Raw genomic sequence first — 23,118 nt, 5'->3', positions numbered from 1 at the left:
AGCCACCATGTCTGGCTGTAAATCTCAGTTTCTTAATCCATAAAATGTTTTCATGATATTCATGTATATGATAATCAAATAAGATCTTGTAAAACAGTGTTACATCCTGGCGTATAGCAAATAGTCATTAAATATTAGCTATTATTAGGAGGACTTATATCTCCTATTTTTGTTTATTTTTCCTCTTTTCTGCTTTGAGAAGATTTGGGGCAATTTACCAATATTCTCTAGAGAAACGGCTCACCAGGAATCATTCTAATGGCTGGTGGATAAGACTTGAGAAGAATCACTGCATTCTGTATTGGATGTTTAGAGAACAAATGGATGCTTGGGGAACATAACACTTGGAAAACTCGCCTGTAGCTTCCAGATAGCTAAAATGTCCACATGCTCACTAATAGCAGATGTATGTATATGAAGAAATTCCAGGCTGAATTTCACAGGTAACTGGATCAGAACTAGGTGGAATAGATTCTTTTACATACTTTGAGTAGCTCAGAAGCTAACCCTCTATTACAAGTGAAGACCCATATTGCACTTGAAGGGCCATTTCAAAATATCTAGTTTCTTACCAGCAAAGTACACTGGAGGAGATAGCAATACATGACTACAAGTACACAGCGTTTGGAATCAAATATCTCTGAATGAAGTTGCGTTTTTGTCATCTACCAGCTGTGTGATCTTTGGCAAATGCCTTCCCTTCTAGAAGCCTTGCTTTCCTCAACGAGGTAATGGAGCTGTACTTTGCAAGGTATGATAAGAAGTCAGTGGGATCATGTATATAAACTGCCTATCCCAATGTCTGGCACTGGATAGGTCCTGAACAGTGTTAACTGTAGTGATCATCAAGAAAGTCATGATGAAGTATACTATAATATTGAGTCTGTTCAATATCTTGATAGAGGCTGGGTGCAGTAGCTCACGCCTGTAATTCCAGCACTTTGGGAGACTGAGGCAGGTGGATTACTGGAATCCAGGAGTTTGAGACCAGCCTGGGCAACATGCTGAAACTCCATTTCTACCAAAAGTTAAAAAAAAAAAATTAGCCGGGTTTGGTGGCACGCACCTGTAGCTACTCGGGAGGCTGAGGTGGGAGAATTGCTTGAGCCTGGGAGGCAGAGGTTGCAGTGAGCCAAGACTGCACCACTGCACTCCAGCTTGGGCAACAGAGTGAGACCCTGTATCAAAAAGAAAAACAATTTTGATAGACACAAGTAACCTTTATTCAGTTGATGTAACATCACTGTCAGAACATAAGGCCAATAGATCAAAATACCAACCTACTGCATACATATAATCTAACAATGAGTTTTTATATTATTGGTGTCAGTAATAATAGCTGATATTTACTGAGTCTATATTATGTAACTGTCACTAGGTCAAGTGCTGTGTCTGCAGTATCACATTTAATCACGACAGCAATCCTATAATTTGGATATTATTATCCCCATTTTATAGACAAAAAACCTGAAGCTTAGGAAGGAGAAATAAATTGCTAGAGATTACATGGCTACTAAGTGCTATCAGTATAGTGGGATCTAGATCTGGTCTGAATCAACACAGGCTCTCACTACCGGGTTATACCTCCTCTTCATTGGTCACACCATTTAAAGAACGAAGAAAGGGAATCTCTTATTAGATGGACTGACCCTACTCTGAGTTAGGAAGGATGAAACACTGAGTTGCATCTCAAAAGGCTTTAGTTAATGAACAGGGAATCAAATATTCAGGCCTGGCCAGGCGCGGTGGCTCACGCCTGTAATCCAGCACTTTGGGAGGCTGAGGCAGGTGGATCACGAGGTCAGGAGATCGAGACCATCCTGGCTAACACGGTAAAACCCGTCTCTACTAAAAATACAAAAAATTAGCCGGGCGTGGTGGCGGGCACCTGTAGTCCCAGCTACTCGGGAGGCTGAGGCAGGAGAGTGGCTTGAACCTGGGAGGCAGAGCTTGCAGTGAGCCGAGATCGTGCCACTGCACTCCAGCCTGGGCGACAGGGCGAGGCTCCATCCCCCACCCCCTCCCAAAAATATATATATATATATATATATATATAGAGAGAGAGAGAGAGAGAGAGAGAGAGTCAGGCTTGAAGCTAGGACCTCACCTTGTAAATTTTCCTGAAATGAGAGAAATAGTGACTGTGATGTCAGGTAAAAATTGCCACCACGTGTAACCCATTTCTTCCTTATTTTGCCTTTAGTTAGCTTCAAGTTCTTTTTTCACTTTGTATCTTTTAAATGTACTGTACGTGTGTTACTAACAGCATGCCCAGAACCATATCTTGGCATTAAAATTCCATGAAGTCCATTTTGAGACTCATATTACTACACCTATTTTTAGCTGTTAACACAAACCACTCTTTCCATTACACTTTTACATTATCTAATGATAAAGTGACATTGAAAATAGCTCCTGTTGCCAAATAAAAATCCTATATTTTGTTTAATTGGGCCAGACCCATTGACCGGCATTATGCAATTATATTACTGAGGCAGCTACCTGCCCGCGCCCCTCTCCTCCTCCTGGTTTGGGACTACCCTCCCCATCTGCTGCTATATTTAACTGCTTTCTTGGCCATAAAAGGCTGGTTGTGTGGCCTGACATTCGACTGCCTGACCACATGCATTATTTTTGAACTGGCCTCCAGGGTCCTGTCTTTAGCCCTGCCTCTTAACATTTTCTTGGACTCAACCTAGGCGGAGTTTTCATTCTCTCATCCAGCTCCTCGGCCTCATCGGAACATTTCCACCACCATCACTCCTTTGGAAACTGGTAAGTGTGACACTGAAGCAGAAGAATGCACTTGATAGCTTATGAGCTTAGCAGCACTGCAGTGTAAGTGCTTTCTTTCTGTCTTCTGAACTCAGCAGTTTTCTCAAAGAGATGTCAGAATCACAGAGAAATAGGAAAGAGAAGCTCCAGGGAGGGAAACCAGAACAGCCGGGTGCCAGTTGGGCTGGCACAGCTCTTCTCTCACATCACTGTATTCTTTTGAAATTAAGCTGCTGTTCCTGGAACTGTAAGGAGGTCATATTTGCCTCGGATTGAACTGCAAGCGTGTGTTTAGTGCTCCTTCCAAGCACGGTTTGGTTGAAATCTGAAATGGGTGAGAGACAGGAGGCCCTGTGTTTTCAATCCTGTGTGTGCCATACAATGCTCCCTGGTTACAAATTAGACCGAAAGAAGAAAAATTAACTCTGAAGTCACTAGTTTATAATTCAGGGATCTTGCTGTGACAATGCAATGTGGGTAAATGTGAGCGTGCACAATGATATGGCCTCAAAACAGTTAAGTAATATTTCAGAGGCAACATAGAGCCCCACATAGCGATTTTTCTGGGAATCGTTTTCATCAGCTTTTGCCCTTTAATGACTGCACAGAGGTATCATAAATTACAGCTACGGAATTTGTATTTCTTCCTAAATTCTCAAATTATTTTCAGAAAGAAAATTTAGGTCTTAAAGAAACAAAAGACACTAAAACCATCTTTCCTCCCAACCTTCTCCAGCTGTCATGTGTTGGGGCTAATCCTGGCTTTAGTTAACTTCAAGGGCTTACTTGATGAAGAGGAGGTGGTTGTACCTTTGTTCCAGAGGTCAGGGCTGTGACAACAGCAGGGAGGACTTCAAGTCAAACCCCGTTTACTTGTAACCTACTATCTATGTGAGAGGAATATTAAGTATTATTAAAAATAAATGTATTTGGGAGAAATGAAACAGAGTAAAAAATAGTATTGGGGCAAGATATTTAAAGATTTTATTTTGTGAAAATAACAGCATTTCAAATCATCTGGGGAGTGAATTTAGTTTATAACATAACAAGGTTCTTTATTATTTATTTGAAAATCATTAAAATAACATGTGCCATGTTACAATGTAGTATCATAACAGAAACTTCTCTAATATCTTTATAACTGCCTAATATAATTCTGTATTAACATTTTCTAACCCCTTTCGTCTAGTAGTTATTAGTTATACATGGTAATTATCCTCTATATTTTGTAACAGAAAATAGCCATCTATTTAAGGGTTGAAGCAAAGTTGCTTGCTAGTAGCTATTTTTTTCTCTTAGGAAATGCCATGTAGATTGATATCTTCCATGAGCCCTAAGATAAATATTTCTGGAGTGAAGTTTGCTCGATTTTCTTCTCTAGGGAATACATGCTGACTTTTAAAATAGTTTAAATAAAAAGTAGTTTTAAACTTGACAAAGAATATGCTGAGTTTAGAAGGATTCATTCTTCATTTTGAATTTTTAAAAAAATGACATTTGGAGAAAACAGATCACTTTAAAACTAATTCTACAGCATTAAAACACTTGGGGGGTGGAGCTTTTATAAAACTATTACTTCATCCAGGGTTGTCAACATGGCTGATAGGCCTGCTTCAGTGGATAGACTATTCAAGAATGCTAAGGCAATGTGATGTCTCCCCACCCTATGCTAAACAAACATACCCTTTGACTTTCAGTAGAACTGTTAGCTCAAGTTCACAATGCCAGCTGCCACCCTGGGAATCGACTCTCTTACCTCTTTATGTAGGGAGACTAGAAGCCTGTATGTTCCTTATGGAGCAAACAGTTGTGGTTTTTTTTTGTTGTTTTTTTTTTCTGCTTTGAGACTATACCTTTGCTTGAAGTGTTTGTGAGATTTGAGAGAGCTTATATATAAGATTAGCATACTCCAGGGTTCAGTTCTAGAACTTTATTTTATTTATTTTATTTTATCTTAGATTTTTATGATAGAGACAAGGTCTCACCATGTCGCCCAAGCTGGTCTCAAACTTCTGGGCTCAGGAAATCCTCCTGCCTTGGCCTCTCAAAGTGCTGGATTACAGGCGTGAGCCACCATGCCTGTAATTTTCTTTTCTGTGTATAATGGTTCTCACCTGTTTTCTTTTAGGACTTTCTTTTCCGTGTATAATGGTTCTCACCTGTTTTCTTTTAGGACTTTCTTTTCCGTGTATAATGGTTCTCACCTGTTTTCTTTTAGGACTTTCTTTTCCGTGTATAATGGTGCTCATCTGTTTTCTTTTAGGACTTTCTTTTCCGTGTATAATGGTGCTCATCTGTTTTCTTGGCTTTCAATACCACCTATATGCTGTTGACTCCCAAATGTAAATCTGCATCCTGGACTTCTCCCCTGCACTCCAGAGTCACGTATCCAACTCCCACTTAAAATGTCTCCTCTGGGAGGTCTAACAGGCGTCTCAGATGTAGAGCATTAAAATCAATCGCCTGTTTTTCCACCCCAAATTGATACTTTCCCACATTCCTCCCCATCTCAGTTAATAGCAACTTGTCTTTCAATTGCTCAGGCAAAAACCTTGGAGTCATCTCTTTCTTTCACATCCTAATTCACAACTTTCAGCAAATGCCATTGGTTCTAACTTCAAAACCTGTGCAGAGCTTGACCACCTCTCACACTTTCACTGCTACCCCTGTCACCTCTAGCCTGGACAATTGCAGTGGACTTTGTATTCTTTTGCCAGCAAAGTGCCATGGACTGGGTGGCTTAAACAACAGAAATTTATTACCTTACAACTCTGGAGGCTGAAGTCCAAGATGAAGGTGTCAGCTGGGTTGGTCTCTTCTCAGGTCTATTCTTGGCTCATGGATGGCTGTCTTCTCCCTGTGTCTCCACATGGCCTTCCCTCTGTTATATACATATTTGGGTCTTGGTTTTCTTTTCCTATAGAGACACCATCATATAGAATTAGGGCCCATCCTAATGGCCTAATTTTAACTTAACTTCCTCTTTAAGGACCCTATCTCCAAATATGGTCACATTTTGAGGTACTGGAGGTTAGGGCTTCAACCTAGGAATTCTGAGAGGATACAACTCAGCCCTTTCATAAGTCTCCTGGCTTTCACTCTCTTCCCTCCACAGTCGATCTTCAGACATCAGCAAGAATGAGTCTCAGCTCAGAGTCTTCCAATGGCTTCTCAGCCCTTTCACAGTATTAGCTGAAGTCCTTACTGCTACCTATATGACCCTACACTACCAGCCCATCCCCCATGCTCACAGCTCACCTCTCTGACATCATCTCCTATACCTCTCCCACCCCAGAACCCCTGCCAATCAGCGGTTCCTGGAGCACGATAGTCATGTTCATTCCTCAGTGCCTTTGCTCTGGTCTTCCTTCTGGAATACTCTTCCCCAGAAAGTCTCATGCTCAGATGTACTTTCTAGGGAAGCTATCCCTGCTGAGGCTGTTGAAAATTGCATCCATCCCTCTTACCTGCTTTGTTTTTCTCTGGTTCTTGGCATATTAACCTATGTCATACTTGACTTGTTTTCTCTATTGTCTTTCTCCTGCAGTAGACTGTATGGTTCTGAACAAGGTGATTACAGCAGGCATTTTGTCTGTTTTGTTTACCACTGTATTTTTTTGTTTTGTTTTGTTTTGAGACAGAGTCTTGCTCTGTTGTCCAGTATGGAGTGCAGTGGCACAACCTCGGCTCACTCCAAACTCTGCCTCTGAGTTCAAGTGATTCTCCTGCCTCAGCCACCGGAGTAGCTGGGACTACAGGTGCCCACCACCATGTCAGGCTAATTTTTGTATTTTTAGTAGAGACGGGGTTTTGCCATGTTGGCCAGGCTGGTCTTCAACTCCTGACCTCAAGTGACTCGCCTGCCTCAGCCTCCCAAAGTGCTGGGATTACAGGCATGAGCCACCACTCCCAGCCTCACTACTGGATTTGATGGGCTGGATGGTGCCAGGCGCACAGTAGGTGCTGCTAATTATTTGTTGAATGAACACCACATGACTCTATCCTTCCACATTCTTCCAGATGAAGTCCCAAATGAAGAATGAAATGGCAGAAAATTAGAAATATGTATTGTGGAGAGTCTGAGGAAAAAGCACAATAGCCAGGTTAGAAAAACTTTGTTTTTCTAGGAAAACCTCCTAGATATAATTTTTTTTAAAAAGGTACAATGACAGGACAAGCCCATCTGGGCTATGAAGTGGAGAGTTTTTTGAATATCCAGTTATGCTAAACTTCATACCCTTTTTGGTTTACTCTTTGGAAAAGATAAGAATATTAATTTTTATTTTATTTTTTTAGACAGGGTCTTGCTCTGTCACCCAAGCTGAGTGCAAGGGTCAATCATAGCTCACTGCAGCCTCGAAGTCTTGGGCTCAAGCAATCCTCCTGCCTCAGCCTCCGGAGTAGCTGGGACTACGGACACACACACCACACCCGGCTAAATTTTTCTTTTTTCTTTTTGTAGAGATAGGGTCTCACTGTGTTGGCCAGGTTGACTTTGAGTTCCCGGCCTCAAGAGATCGTCGTTGGGATTTCAAGCATGAACCACGGCACCCAGCCAAGTGTATTGATTTTTACACTTTGATTTAGATGACTTGTTCTATGGAATTTGTTCCTTAATAATTCACTCAAAAAGTGTTGTTTTCCTTCAGGTGGCCCGGTTCCTTCAAGGGGTACACGATGTCTTTGCCTTTTTATCAGAGGTCCCACCAGCACTATGATTTCAGCTACCGCAACAAGGACCTCCGCACCACCGTGAGCCACTACCAGCATGAGAAGAAGCGCTCGGCCATCTACACCCAGGGCTCCACGGCCTACAGCAGCCGCTCCTCCGCCGCGCACCGCCAGGAAGCCGAGGCCTTCCGCCAGGCGTCCGCCGCCTCCTTCCAGCAGCAGGCCTCACAGTACGCCCTGAGCTCTGACGTCAGTCGGAAGGCGGCCTCAGCCTTTGATTATGGCTCCTCCCATGGGTATGTCGGAAGCACTCTTCCCACCTCAGGGAAGAGGCGTGTGCGCTGAGTCACCCTCCCAGTTACTTCTTGTTTTGTATTGGTTTGGTCTTGGTTTTCTGAGGCAGAGTTTCGCTCTTGTTGCCCAGGCTGGAGTTCACTGCAACCTCTGCTGCCTCCTGGGTTCGATCGATTCTCCTGCCTCAGCCTCCTGAGTAGCTGGGATTACAGGCATGCACCACCACGCCCGGCTAATTTTGTAATTTTAGTGGAGACGGGGTTTCGCTATGTTGGCCAGGCTGGTTTCGAGCCCCTGACCTCAGGTGTTCCACCCGCCTGGGCCTCTCAAAGTGCTAGGATTGCAGGCGTGAGCCACCGTGCCCAGCCTCTCCCAGTTACTTCTTAAATACGGCAGCCCAGCATTTCAACCAAGTGTGCAGGCAGACCTTGGTTGGGAGACCTGGGACCCATGCCTACCTATTTCCCTTTATTGTCTCTTTTAGCTTCACAAAGAGCTTGGTGTTCTCACGGGCGAGCCTTGCTTGTGTTGCCAATTTGCTATTTCTAAGAGCAGGGAAATTTTGCCACAGGTTACTTTAGCAGCAGCAGGGCCACAAAAGATCATTTCAGTACTCACAGCGGGTTTCCTCGCACTCAGAATGTTTCTGCCTAGATGAGAAGCTGATATATAGAATTTAAAATTCACAGGTCACAGGAGACTGAACTACTGCAAAGATGTATTCTATTAAATATTTTTTCAATATCTAATAGCAAATACTTAAATTCAGAACTACTATTTATGCAACAAATAGTTTCTTTAGCTCGACCATTTGATAAAAATATGGCCCTATTTCAGTCAAAGAATGATAGGAACCAACGTGTATTCTGACAAAATTAGGTTTATTGACCCAATGCAATGAAGGAGACTAAACACTAGAGGAAAAGGGGCTATTTTAGGATTCTGGGAAGAGTGGAGCTTAGATGCAGGTCTGGTCTGCAAAGTGAACCCAGGGTGCTGTTTCTTTGGAAACAATAAAGTTAAGATAAGTGTGGACTGTTGCATCCCCAAACCCCTTATCTGGGACTTCTCACCAGAAGTGGGAATTGAGGCTGCTTCTCTGCTTCAGTGAAGCAACTAAGATCCTGCAGGCAAGAGTGAGATGTTTTACTCTTACTGATAAAATTTTAAACAGCAAGCTCACTGATTGTCTTTGATATTAGAGAAGAGTTTCTCAGTGAGTCTATAGTCACTCGAAGAAGGGGGTTACTGTGACACTTTACAACAGCAATGTCTCTGGAGAAATGTCATTTCCTGTTCACTTTGCAGTTGGCTTATCTGTGGCTGCTATTTCAGCCTGATGAGTGATGGGCAGATATTTACTTTCTCAGTCCAAGGCAAGTTTTATTTTCTTCATATTCAGAATGATCCCCTGTTCATGGAGATTAAAAAAACACTTGCAAGATACATGTGACTTTTATTTAAAATCTATGTTCCACAGAAAAAAAATTGCTGATCTTCAAAACATAGACATTTCTGGGCTATGTGGTCAATAACCACCTTCTGCCTCTAATCCTCTTCTCCAAAGTATCTGGCATAGGTTGCATTTTTTGCTATAAACGTAACATAGTTTTCAGTCTTACAAAACTTAAGTCCACAAAATATCCGGTAGGGCAACTAGAAAAGCTGTTTTCTCTGGGAATCTAAAAAGGTATTGAGAAAATAATAGAGTGGTCAGTTTAACTAGAAGTGACGCATGCTTCCAGAGGCAGAAATTCCTAAATCCCTCTTGGATTTGAGCAGCATCTGATCTATAGCTATCATTTTATCAGTGAAGGTGGCCTCCTGGGAGCTTCTGCTGGGTTCAGTAACAGCCAGGTTCTGCTGGGGTTTACCTGGAATGTATGATGGCAACACTCTGAAATTCCATTTAAAATGGAACAGGATCACTTCGCAGTCTCAAGTTCATAGGTCATATTCTGCCGTGGGCTATTCATAAGGATCATACATTGGCTGCAGATATGGAAATACTGTCACTGAGGTGAATTCATTTCTTCTAGCACTTGCTTCAAACGAACTGCCTTCCAAAGAAAAGCTGGGAGGAATTAATACCAAATGTATATGACAGCCTCAATTTGTTTCCCTGAAAAATGTTCTGCAGATATGCTTAAGAACCTCATTTAGGAAAATACATATAATAGAGAAAGATTACATTTTAAATATCCATTTTCCTGGACTGTCTGTGCTAGGTTTATAGAAGATGGGCATTTTCATTATAAGGCAGTTGTCAAGGTAACTACTTGTGTACTTATTTCATTTCCCCAGTGCTGTAGAATCCAGAGTTTTATGAATTTGTATTTTTAAAGGATCTTTATTTTCTCAACTCTATTGCAAAATTTTATATTAAAATTATTTTAATTTTATACAAATCCTTCTTTTAGCCACATATGCAATATTTATATTTATTCATAATCTGATATATCATTAGTAATTAAACCTTTAAGCAAATTTTATTATGAAAACATTTGCTCTATATAATCCTCAGGAGACTTAGCCATTTTGGCCATAAAGAGCCTTAGACAATAAACTTTCTCTAGGGAATGGAACTGTAATTATTTTTCTATGTTCAAACTCATTACTTTTTCCTTCCTACTATGTATATATTTTTGTAGGTAGGTATTTATTATGGCTTGCTATGTTTGAACAACTTAAACTTTTTGGTAGAAGCATGCTGACCTAGAAACAAGAGGGGGAAAAATGCCAATATGTTTTCCTTTGAATAATTCAATGTGAAAGACAAAGAAAGCCAACTCAATCCTGAAGGTATTTTAGTCTTTCTTTTTTTAGACCTAGAACACAGGTGCAGATAATATTTTTTGAACACTTCAAAGTCTTCATAATTCCTTTAGGTTATATTTTAGCTTGCTCAAAATGAAGCAACTTTTTCCTGCTAAATGAAAGCATTCTCTTTGGATTGTGTACAGTGTTGTTGATTAAAACCCCTAGGGTTGGAAATGTGCCTCTGTGGAGTGTAAGTGCTCCGCTTGGTCTATTTTTAGCTCTGCTTTGTAGTTAGATGTCCAGGGTTAAAGTGGAAACTATGGAGAGTTACATGTGCTCAGGGCTTGGCTGACCTTAGTGAGTCTTAGGAACAATGACTAGTTTAGTGTCAGTGCGCTTGCAGTACAGATCAGTTACCAATTGTATTCTGAGCCACGGGTTATAAAGTAAATTCTGGACGGCTTACTCTAAATGCCTTTGTTCTTGGTCACAGTGGGAAAAATAAAGAAAATAATTTAGGAAAACAAAAACTCTTAAAATGACAAGATTACTACTGTTTCATGCTAATCAACAAAATATCATCAGGATTAAAGGAGCAGTGTTACTCATGACCACTTTGCAACCATTAGGCAAGGGTTCTTAACCTCTGTCCATGAATGGTTTCAGTAGAGTCTTGGATGATCTGAAATTATATGCAAAATTATGCACAGATGAGAACTTTTCTGGAGAGAGGGACTGTAGCTTTCATCAGATTTTCAGGGCGCTCTGTGACTCACCAAAGGTCAGAACCATTGCTCTAGAAAGTCTAAAAATGAATAACAGAGTCTAGTGTATGACCGGAGGACCTCTTTCCTAATGCCAATGTTATAAGGACTTAGGATGAAATAAGGCAGATGTTTACAGAAAAGGTGGGATTATGGAAAGCAGGCACCTTCCATTCTTGCAAGTAAGCTGGATCATACATTAAGATGAAAATAATTTAAAAAGAATGTTTTCTTATTCTTGTAAGTAGAATGAATGACTTACAAGAATGAATAGCTTACAAAAACCAGAGAACAGCACAGCAGGTTTCTCAGGTTATGGGAAGATTTAGAGCTGTTCCTCAGCCTTCCATGGTAACAGTAGACATTTATTCTAAACAGACTAAAATTCAGCCTATATGACATAATTCAGCATTGCATTCTCTATACCACCGAGTCTTTAGAACAGCTCTGAACAGTAGAAATTTTTATCCTCATTTCGTAAATGAGAAAATTGGAAACCAAGGAGATTAAATGACTTTTCTTCATTACACTAGGAAGGAGCAGAGTAGTTATTTGAACCCTCGTCATACCCAAGTCCCCACCCTTTCCGCGGGCACGTCATGCCAGTTACAGTCAGCAACTCCCCTTGATCATACACCACTGGGTTTTCCTTGAAACATCAATATGTAGTTTTGCATTGTGCTTCCTTTGATTTAGCCTTCTTGTAGAGAAGCTATTGAGCACCAAAATAACCAAGATTTAGAGCAGGGTACAGTAGATGGAAGGACACAAATTCTAACAAAGAAAACCCAAGGAGTGTCCATGAATGCCAATCCTGGAAACTTACAGACACTTTAACCCACCATTTAGAATCAGACATAGATATTTGCAAAGGAGTCTCAGAGACAGCAGTTTGGGTATACAAACACTGAGGCTTGAGTGACTTTCCCTGGGCACCCTAACTTTAAACCATGCCCCTCACCTACCCCTATGTCACATTGATCAACCACCCCCAGTGTGTCACCCAGCTTATAACCTCTTGAAACTACTAGAGTTGGTGAAGACCATGCTAACATTCAAAACAGTTATAATTCAGACAGAAGATACCAATGCTAAAAATAGAGACCACTAAACACAGCAGAGAGTGCAGAGAACTTGAAAGCTTGTTCCATCTCCTACCCCAATATCCTTTCAAAATGTGTTACCAAAGAAATCTGCCTTGTGGACACTTTTGTGTCCTAACCTCAGCTATGAGCTGTAGATTCATGTTATTTTCTACATATCTATTTCTGTAAAATGAGGAAAATGACTGTCCCTCATGTTGTGAAGTCGAAAAGAGATAATCATGTAAGATGTTGAGTGTGGTGGCTGGCACAGGGGGAACACTCAGTGAGGTTTAGGCGTTCTAAGTCATTTATTCAGTAAATATTTACTGAGCGCTAAGCACTGCTGTAGGTGCTTGGGATAAATTACTGAGCACGTTATATTGAATTCTGTTCTATTAAGTAGAATTATATTTTATACCAGAAGGTAATACATGTTATAGAAACAATAAGAAACAGCAGGGTAAGAGAGATCAGGAATGTGGGCCAGGAGTACAGGTTAGAATTTTCAAGAGGGCAGTCAGGCCTTGTGAGAAAGTGATATCTGAGCAAAGACATGAAGTAGCTCAGAGAGTTAGCCATGAGGTTATCTGGGGAAAATAGACCAGGCATCAGGGACAGCCACTGCAAGGCCTTACAGCACAGAACAGCATCGAGGCCCATGCGAGGGAATGAGGGGAGTGATGGATAGTGCAGGTGGAGAGGATGTCAGGAACGTGATGGGTGGGGCAGGACTGATCATGGAGGGCCTGTGGGCCATTGAAGGGAGTCGATATTCTGAGTTAAAGAAGGAATCCATGACAGTTTTGAGCAGAATAGCGACATGCTCTGACTCAGCGGTAACGGCATCACTGTGGCTGTTGCAGAAGCAAGCTCCCTTGTTAGGAGGCTAATGCTGTGGTCCAGCCAGGGCCAGATGTGCAGAAGAGGGGATGTGTGAGCAGGTGCCAGATGTGAGGGTCTACTGGTTATGGCTGAGTTCTGAATTCCTTCAGATTTCTCTCAGAGCTCCTCAGCACCCTTAACCAGGGAGTTTTGAGGCTGTGAAATGGTCTGTGGAGATTTTGCGCATATAACGAATCTTCTGAGACTCTCTTTAGGTGATATGATGATAGTAAAACCATTTACTTGTTCCCCATTTTCCCAGATTCCATCCACGCCATGTCTAAGAAATGCCTTATTCTTTTGTTAGTGTTTTTCTGGTATGTAATAGGAAAAGCACCTTGAAATAACGATAGTTGTATGGAGACTCAAATCCATCTGGAGACTGAAGTGGCTGAATCTGAATAACAAAAAATATTGAGCCAATTGACTGTTACTGGAAATGACATTTGCTTAGGAAGCCGCTGATAGTCTGGGCACAGTGACTCATGCCTGTAATCCCAACACTCAAGGAGGCCAAGGCAGGAGGATTGCTGGAGCCCAGGAGTTTGAGCCCAGCCTGGGCAACATAGTGAAACCTTGTCTCTATTGTTGCTGATATATCAAGGTTTTACTTTTTTCCTTTAGAAATGATTTTATTGCTTCTTCTCTAAATAAAATTTTAATTATTATATATAAGAAAAAAGCATCATAGTTCATGGGTAACAAAAATCAATACAATATTCTAGGGTTTGTCTTCCAGTATTTAAATACCAACAAAATGATGAGCCACATTATCTCCTATATGGTAGAAGTTCAGAGGGAAATAGCTATGAAAATAGAAAAGCCAGAGTTACTTTGTTCAAAAGGCTGTTGCATTATGTTGTTTTTATTTTTTAATAGATGGGATCTTGCTCTGTTGCCCAGGCTGGAGTGCAGTGGTGCGATCTCGGCTCACTGCAACCTCCACCTCCTGGGCTCAGGCGGATCCTCTTGGCTCAGTCCTCTCAGCCCACAAGTAGCTGGAACTACAGGCACACGCCACCATGCCTAGTTAATTTTTGTATTTTTTGTAGAGATGGGGTTTCACCATGCTGCTCAGGGTGGTCTCAAACTCCCAAGCTCGGGCAATCCGCCCACCTCGGCATCCCAAAGTGCTGGGATTTCAGGTGTGTGCCACCGCTCCCGGCCTGTTGCGTTATGTTCTGAATCCCAAAGACCAAACCTAAATCCAAGGAGAGTGGTCCTCTCTATGTACCAGCCTCCTGCTCCAGCTTCCTCAGCTGTAAACACAGGGAAAGATAGCTAGGATTCTCACTCCTGGTAACAACAGGTTCCCATAATTGGCAATTTATAGATCCATAGAACTGTGGAATGTTAAAGCAAGAAAGGACCAAAAGTTCATATAATTTAAGCCCTTCCTTTCATAGATATGTAGAGTGAGGCCCAGAAAGACATGGTTCCTTCTTTGCCTCCTGTGCTTGACTCTTTTGTCAGGCTCTCATGCAGCCTAAATCAAGTTGAGATGGCACCAGATACACTCAGAATGGCATCATCTTCCCTAGGCAGGTGAATCATGCTGTGAGAAGGAAGGCATGTCCTTTTCTAGAGTGGATTAGAATGAGTCAGCCAGAGGAGGAGGAAGGGCAAAGCCGCTACCTCTCTGGGCTCAGAGGTGAAACATTTGCTCTGTCCCTGCAGAGCCTTGACCTCCACAGTATCGGCACTGGCCAGGTAATGGGGTGTAACTGAACGTCCCCAGAGAGATCTCTGGACTCTGGAAGCCCAAGGGTGCCCTTGTAACAGGCTTGAGGTTTCCCACAGCCATCTTTTAGATGAAACAAGAAAGCAAGAGTAAGGTAACTTTTATGCAATGTCTAGTCAACCCCAGTGACCATCCCAAAGTAGAGTGGGATGTTGGCGTCTGGGCTGCATTATAAATAAGTGAATAAGACCTGCTTTGACAAACCCTGGACACCTCAGTTCACAAAGAAACAACCTTAGACTTCATAAGGCATTTCCTGGTACTATTGTCAAGTGTCTTTACACTATAATGTCTAGGAAATATGGGGTAAACTCTTTTACTCCTGCTTAAAAACCATAATCTAGTCTGATTAAATTCACTTATGGAGTAGTCAGAAGTGAATAAAAACTGAAGGATGTATATAGATAAGAACCATACGATATTTAATTCTCTCAGAGTTTTACACATTCACCTTTTCTAGAACAAATGAATATTCTGCATTCCTAGGACATTTGTTTTTATATCATGGCTATACACTAACTGTGGAAAGTTACCGAAAAAGCGAGTAAAAAGCGAGTAAAAATAGCAATGGAAATTTAAATCATGGAAAAAATAAAGCAATAAATTAAATGAAAAAATTGTGGTTGTATTCCTATTTAGTTTTTTTTTAATTAAAAAAAAGCTAAAAGTGAGATATTTCTATGGCTAAGAGCAAAATGAAGAGAAGAGATTAGTGTAAGATAAATAATGCAAAAAAATTAAAATCCAAGGGAAGGTTATTTATTTTGACATCATAGTATTTATTATGATGCTACCTGTCGATAAATTTCAAGGATCATGTCGATCTAAATAAATTCAGGTTTGTACCATAAGAAACTTTTCCTGAAAAGCATATTAGCAAAAAGAGGACTCTTTTCAGCTTCCTACTTGTCCATGAACTTTGATGTTCTCCTGAAACCTCCGTGTGTGTCAAGACTGGGAAATGGGAGAATGAAAAATCAGTAGGTGTTAGGCCACTGGGATTGCCTGTATCAAAGGAGGAGGAGCACAAAACCAAACTGCTGTCAATCAAAAGTAGCTCCAAAACAACGTTTTCACAAAAGTCCAAAGAACAGCATCATTTTTCAGGTTTTGCAAAGAGGAAATTGTGGCTGATAGAAAAGTAGAGAGTAGAAAAGAGAATGCAAATTCCCAGTGACTCTGCACTGGGTCCTGAAGATGACAGCCATAATTCAGATGCTGAAGCTCTGCAGAGGAGCAGCTAACCGGAGCAAAGACAGCCCAGAGGAGGCCCAGAAAAAGCTTGACCGACAGCTTAAAAACATGGCCTCTCTCTCTCTTCCAGTAAACGACTGATCATCTTGCATATATGTGAACAGTACTGAGCTGTAAATATATGTAAAGATGAAGTTTTTAAAGGAACGTTGTTAGAATAGAAAAAATGAATTCAGCTCTTTTGTGGCCACTCAGTAAAGCCTAATGACAACACATAGATAGGTCAGCATTAAAAACAGAGCTTTTCATCCTGGGATGTCCTACCCATCTTTCAACGTCCAGCTCTTCCACAAAGGATTCCCTGATAACTCTAGACAGAAACTCGTTCTCGAGTGTGTGAATTCACATTTTGTTTGCACTGGCTTTGTGGTTACTGGCCTTCCTTCTTTGTGTTCTTCCATCCTTTCTTCCTTGATTGACATCATATATTTACTCCCTTACTAGACGTAAAGCTCTCAGAATACAAGGGTTTTACATTTATCTTTGTATCCTACTCCTACCCCAGTGCCAAACACAGTATTTTACACACAGTAGATACTCAGTAAGTTTTTTTGTCGAATAAATGAAATTGCTACAGAATGTTAAGAAATAAACCTGTGAGGATTTCAGTGGTATTGTAACATATAACATATATATATATAGTGAACGATTGAACAAGGAGATTATTCAATAATGTTTGAAATAAACTTTCTCATGCACTTTCTGAAATATCAGCTGGGTTGTATGCTAAGTTTACATTTAACTCTGTAAGAAACTACCCAGTGGTTTTCCAAAGTTGTTGTACTGTTTTACATTCCCACAAAAATGTATGGAGATTCTAGTTTATCCACATCCATGCCAACATTTATTATTTTCTGTCTTATTTATTACAGCCATTATAATGTATGTGTAATAGAGGTTTGTGTGTAATGTGGTTTTGATTTGCATTTGCTTAATGACCAATTTTGTTAACCATCTTTTTTGCATTTAGTAGCCATTTCTGTATCTTCCTTAGTGAAATGCCTATTCAAATCTTTTGCCCATTTTTTAATTGGATTTCTTTCTTATTGAGTTGTCATAGTTATTTAAATAGTTTGGATACAAGTTCTTTATTAGATATGTTTGCAAATATTTTCTCATATTCTGTGCCTTGTCTTTTCCTTCTCTTCACCACAGTGTCTTTCCAAGACCAGAAGTTTTTAATTTTGGTGAAGTTCAGTTCAACAATTTTGTTCTTTTCAAATGATGCTTTTGGTATTATATCTAAGAACTCTTTGACTAAGTCAACACCTTAGGGAGTTTCTCTCATCTTTTCTTCTAAGAGTATTATCATTTCAGCGCTTAATATTTAGAACTGTGATGCATTTTGAAGTAACTTTTTGTGTATAATATACTAATCTCTTTTGTGTAAAGAGAAGAGATTAGTGTAAGATAAATAATGCAAAAAAATTAAAATCCAAGGGAAGGTTATTTATTTTGACATCATAGTATTTATTATGATGCTACCTGTCGATAAATTTCAAGGATCATGTCGATCTAAATAAATTCAGGTTTGTACCATAAGAAACTTTTCCTGAAAAGCATATTAGCAAAAAGAGGACTCTTTTCAGCTTCCTACTTGTCCATGAACTTTGATGTTCTCCTGAAACCTCCGTGTGTGTCAAGACTGGGAAATGGGAGAATGAAAAATCAGTAGGTGTTAGGCCACTGGGATTGCCTGTATCAAAGGAGGAGGAGCACAAAACCAAACTGCTGTCAATCAAAAGTAGCTCCAAAACAACGTTTTCACAAAAGTCCAAAGAACAGCATCATTTTTCAGGTTTTGCAAAGAGGAAATTGTGGCTGATAGAAAAGTAGAGAGTAGAAAAGAGAATGCAAATTCCCAGTGACTCTGCACTGGGTCCTGAAGATGACAGCCATAATTCAGATGCTGAAGCTCTGCAGAGGAGCAGCTAACCGGAGCAAAGACAGCCCAGAGGAGGCCCAGAAAAAGCTTGACCGACAGCTTAAAAACATGGCCTCTCTCTCTCTTCCAGTAAACGACTGATCATCTTGCATATATGTGAACAGTACTGAGCTGTAAATATATGTAAAGATGAAGTTTTTAAAGGAACGTAATCTCTTTTGTGTATAATACACTAATCTCTTTTGTGTAAAGCTCTAAATTCATCCTTTCACATATGGGTGTACAATACAACTGATTGCCCCAGCAACGTTTGTTAAAAAGATTATCCCTTCCCCCATTAAATTTCTTGATACCTTTATCAAAAATCAATTGACCATAAATGTAGAGGTTTATTTCTGGACTATCAATTCTGTTCCATTAATCTATATGCTTGTTCTTATACCAGTACCATACTGTTTTATAAAAAGTTTGAAACTGGTGAATGTAAGTCCTCTTAGTTCTTCTTTTACAATATTGTTTGCCTATGTAGTTCCTTCATATTTCCATATAAATTTTAGAATCATTTTGTCAATTTCTACAAAGAACAAAGTCTACTGGGATTTTGATTAGGATCATGTTGAATCTGTAGATCAATTTTGAAAAAATGTATCATTTTAATAATGTTGAGTTTTCCATTCCATGAACATGGAATGCTTACTTATTTAGTTGTTCTTTCACTTATCATAATAATGTTTTGTAATTGTCAATGTACAAGTGTTATACTTCTTTGTTAAAGTTATTCCTTAATATCTTATTCACTTTGATGCTATTGTGAATGGAGATGTCTTAATTTAATTTTTGGATTATTCATTGCTAGTATATGGAAATATAATTGATTTTTGTGTTTTGATTTTATATCCTATGACCTTGCTGAACTCATTTATTAGTACTAGCAATTTTTGTGTGTGTATTTTTTAGGATTTTCTACACATCGGATTATATCATCTGTAACAAAAGGTGGACTTACATCTTTTCAATTTTTAAAAAATTAATTACCCTGACTAGAACCTCCAGTACAATGTTGAATAAAAGTGGTAAGAGCAGATCATTGCCTTGTTTCAGTCTTAAGAGGAAAGCATTTTGTTTTTACCATTAAATATGACATTAGGTGTAGATTTTTCATAGATGTCCTTTATCAGGTTAGGGAAGTTCCCTTCTATTTCTATTCTATTGAGAGTTATTAATAAGAATGCTGACTTTTGTCAAATGCTTTTTCTGCATCTATTGAGATGATAGTATGGTTTTTGTTTTTTATTCTATTAATATGGTATATTACACTGATTGGTTTTCATGTGTTAAATCAGCCTTGCATTTCTGGGATAATCTTCACTTGGTTGTCTATATTGCTGGATTCTATTTCTTAATATTTTATGAAGGATTTTTGCATCTATATTCATGATGGATATTGGTCTGTAGTTTCCTTTTATTATAATGTCTTTGTTTGGCTTTGATATCACGTAATACTGACCTTATAGAATGAGTTAGAAAGTGTTCCCTTCTCTATTTTTGGGAAAAAAAAGATAAATGATTGGTATTATTTCTTTAAGTATTTGATAGAATTCATTAGCAAAGCTATTTGGGCATGGACTTTTCATTGTAGGAAAATTTTAAATTACCAGTTCGAGTTCTTTACTTGTTCTTGATCTCTTCAGATTTTTAAATTTGTTCTTGAGTTAATTTTGGTAATTTGAGTCTTTATAGGAGTCCTATTTTGTCTAAGTTGTCTAATTTGTTGGCATAAAGGCATCTACATTATTTCTTTGTGAGCCTCTTAATTCCTATAAGGTTGTTAGTGATGTCTCTTCTTTCATTCTTGATTTTAATAATTTGTGTCTTCTATTATTTGTAGTCAATTTAGCAAAAGCCTTACTAATTGTCACGATCTTTCCAAAGAACCAACTTTTGTTTCATTAATTTTATTGTTTCTCTGTTTTCTTTTTATTTCCCCTCTAATCTTTGTTATATTGTCCTTCTGCTTGTTTTGTGTTTAGTTTTATCTTTTTCTAGCTTCTTTTGATGGAAGCTTAGATTATTAGTTTGAGACCGTCTTTTCTAATACAAACACTTAAAGCTATATATATCTCTCTAAGTACTGCTTTAGCTATATCCCATATATTTTAATAAGTTGTGTTTTTGTTTTTATGTAGTTCAAAGTATTTTCTAATTTCTTTTGTGATTTATTTTTGACCAATAGGTTATTTAAAAGTATGTTGTTAATTTCCTTATATTTGAGGATTTTCTAAATATTTTTCTATTGTAGATTCTTGTTTAATTCTTCTGTTATCTGGGGATATATTTTCCATGATTCTAGTTCTTTTAAATTGATTTAGATTGTTTTGTGAACTACCATAAGAACCCTCCTTGAGAATGTTGAAAACAATAAGTATTCTATTGTCCTTGGGTAAAGTACTCAAGAAAGATCAGTCACGTCAAGGTAATTGATAGTGTTTTGCAAGTATTTTATGTTCCTGATGATGTTTTAAATCTAGTTATTCTATCAGTTATTGTGGGTGGAATATTGAAGTCTCCAACCATTATTTTTCGGTTTCACATTTCTTTTAATTCTGTCATTTTTGCTTTATGTATTTTGGGGATCTGTTTTTAGGTGTATATACATTTATAATTATTATGTTTTTCTGAGGAATTGACCATTTTATCATTATGAAATGTTTCTCTTTGTTTCTAATATTATTTCTTGATGTAAAGCATATTATGTTTTATATTAATATAGCTTACCATTTGCATGGTATATCTTTTTTATCCTTTTACTTTAACAAATGTGTCTTTAGAGTGTGCCTCTTGTAGCAGCATATAAGTGAATTAGTGGAACCTTTTTTTTCCAATCAGTCTGACAACTTCTGCCTGTTCCTTGCAGTTTTTTAATTCCATTTACATTTAATAAAATTACTGATATAGTTGTATTTATGTCTGCCACTTTTTTTAGTGTATCTCATATCTCTTTAATTACTCCTTTATTGCCTTATTTTGTATTAAATGAAACTTTTTAGTGTATCGTTTTAATTCTTTTGTTTCTTGACTATATTCTTTGAGCTATTTTCCTAGAGATTGCTTTAGGAATTGCAATACACATACTAACTTATCTCTATCTACTTCAGATAATATATACTCACTGAATACCAGTAAACATAGAAACTTTTCTCTAATATAGCTTCATTTCCTTTTCCCTCCTTTGCACTATTGTCAAGTATATTACAACTATGAATATTGTAAACCCAACAACACAATGCAATAAATATTTTCTACAATATTATGTCTTTTAAAGAATTTAAGAGAAGGCCAGTTGCAGTGGCTCACATGTGTAATTCCAGCACTTTCAGAGGCTGAGGTGGGTGAATCACTTGAACTCAAGAGTTTGAGACCAGCCTGGGCAGCATGGTGAAATCCCATTTCTACAAAAAATACAGAAATTAGCTGGGCATGGTGATGTGTGCCTGTAGTCCCAACTACTTGGGAGGCTGAGGTGGGAGGATGGCTTGAGCCCAGGAGGTCGAGGTTACAGAGTTATGATCACACCATTGCACTCCAACCTAGTTGACACAGCAAGACTCTGTCTAAAAAAAATAAAAAAATTAAAAAAAAAAGAATTTAATAGAATATATATGTGTAAAAATTTACATACATATATGCGTATAAGCTTATATACATATAAATTTATATACATAGTATGTATAAGCTTATATACATATATGTGCATACACATGAGTGTATGTGTGTATGTACACACACTGTCTTTTGTATTTACCCAATTATTTACTTTCTGGTGTTCTCCATTTTTTTAATGTGGGTTTAAATTACAATTAAATTACCTTTAATCTTTTTATTTTTTTCTCTTTTTGAGTCGGAGCCTCACTCTGTCGCCAGGGCTGGAGTGCAGTGGCATGATCTTGGCTCATTGCAACCTCTGCCTTCCAGGTTCAAGTGATTCTCCTGCTTCAACCTCCTGAGTAGCTGGGATTACAGGAGTGCACTGCCACGCCCAGCTAATTTTTGTATTTTTAGTAGAGACGGGGTTGCACGATGTTAGACAGGCTGGTCTCAAACTCCTGACCTCAAGTGATGCACCCACCTTGGCCTCCCGAAGTGCTAGGATTACAGGCATGAGCCACTGCGCCCGGCCAGATATAGAATTCTTGATTGACATTGTTTTTCAGCACTTAAATATGTCATGTCAGTGCCAATTTTCCTGATGAGAAGTCTACCATTCACAGTATTATTGTTCCCCTGTGTGTAAAGAATCATTTTACTCTTGATGCTTTCAAGGTTTTTCTCTGGCTTTGACTTTCAACAGTTTGACTTCGATATTTCCAGGTCTGTGTGTCTCTTTCTGTGTTATTTTACTTGGGTTTTTTGAGTGTCTTGGATCCACAGATTAGTATTTTCATCAAATTTTGGAAGCTTTAGTCTATTATTTCTTCAAATATATTTTCCTGCCCTTTCTCTCTCTCTTCTCTTTCTGGCATTGTCATTACTCACATGTTAGTATGTTTGACATCGTCTCACAGGTTTCTGAGGCTCTTTTAATTTTTCTTTATTCTTTTATCTCTCTGTGCTTTAGATTGGGTAATTTCTATTTTCAACTTTATTGATTATTTCTTCCCTTATCTAACATCTGCTGTTGCGTCCCTCTAAGAAATTTTCATTTGTTATTGTACACTTTAACTCCAGAGTGTCCTTTGATTTTATTTTATAATTTATATTTCTTTGTTGACATTCTCTATTTGTTGAGTCCTTGTTGTAATACATTCCTTTAACTCTGTAAACATGGTTTCCTTCAGTTTTTGAACATATTTATAATTACTGCTTTGAAGTCTTTGCTAAACCCAACATCAAGGACAACCCAGAGACAATTTTGGTTTACTACTATTTTCTCATTGGTGTGAGTTACATTTACCTGTTTCTTGGCATGTCTCATAACTTTTATTGTTGTTAAAAATGGGACATGTCAGA

The 23,118-nt window shown here is 38.7% G+C and overlaps 1 protein-coding gene across 10 annotated transcripts in view; it reads left to right on the top strand.

Annotated features, from left to right (window-relative positions):
- Positions 1–23,118, top strand: part of MYOM1 (myomesin 1) — a 179,609-nt gene that overhangs the window by 28,695 nt on the left and 127,796 nt on the right. For 4 of the 10 annotated variants that reach the window (XM_005587098.5, XM_065534075.2, XM_065534071.2 and 1 more), the window contains one exon: positions 7,425–7,742. In XM_005587098.5, coding sequence (XP_005587155.4) covers positions 7,453–7,742 — 290 coding nt within the window. In that variant the 5' untranslated portion in view covers positions 7,425–7,452. Of the gene's footprint in view, positions 1–2,710; positions 2,776–6,795; positions 6,879–7,424; positions 7,743–23,118 lie in introns of those variants that run through there. The other 6 variants (XM_074022765.1, XM_045377797.3, XM_074022763.1 and 3 more) reach the window with 3 other exon arrangements.

Source organism: Macaca fascicularis, chromosome 18, assembly GCF_037993035.2.
Source record: "Macaca fascicularis isolate 582-1 chromosome 18, T2T-MFA8v1.1".
Lineage (NCBI taxonomy): Eukaryota > Metazoa > Chordata > Mammalia > Primates > Cercopithecidae > Macaca > Macaca fascicularis.
This window is presented reverse-complemented; position numbering and strand designations above follow the sequence as displayed.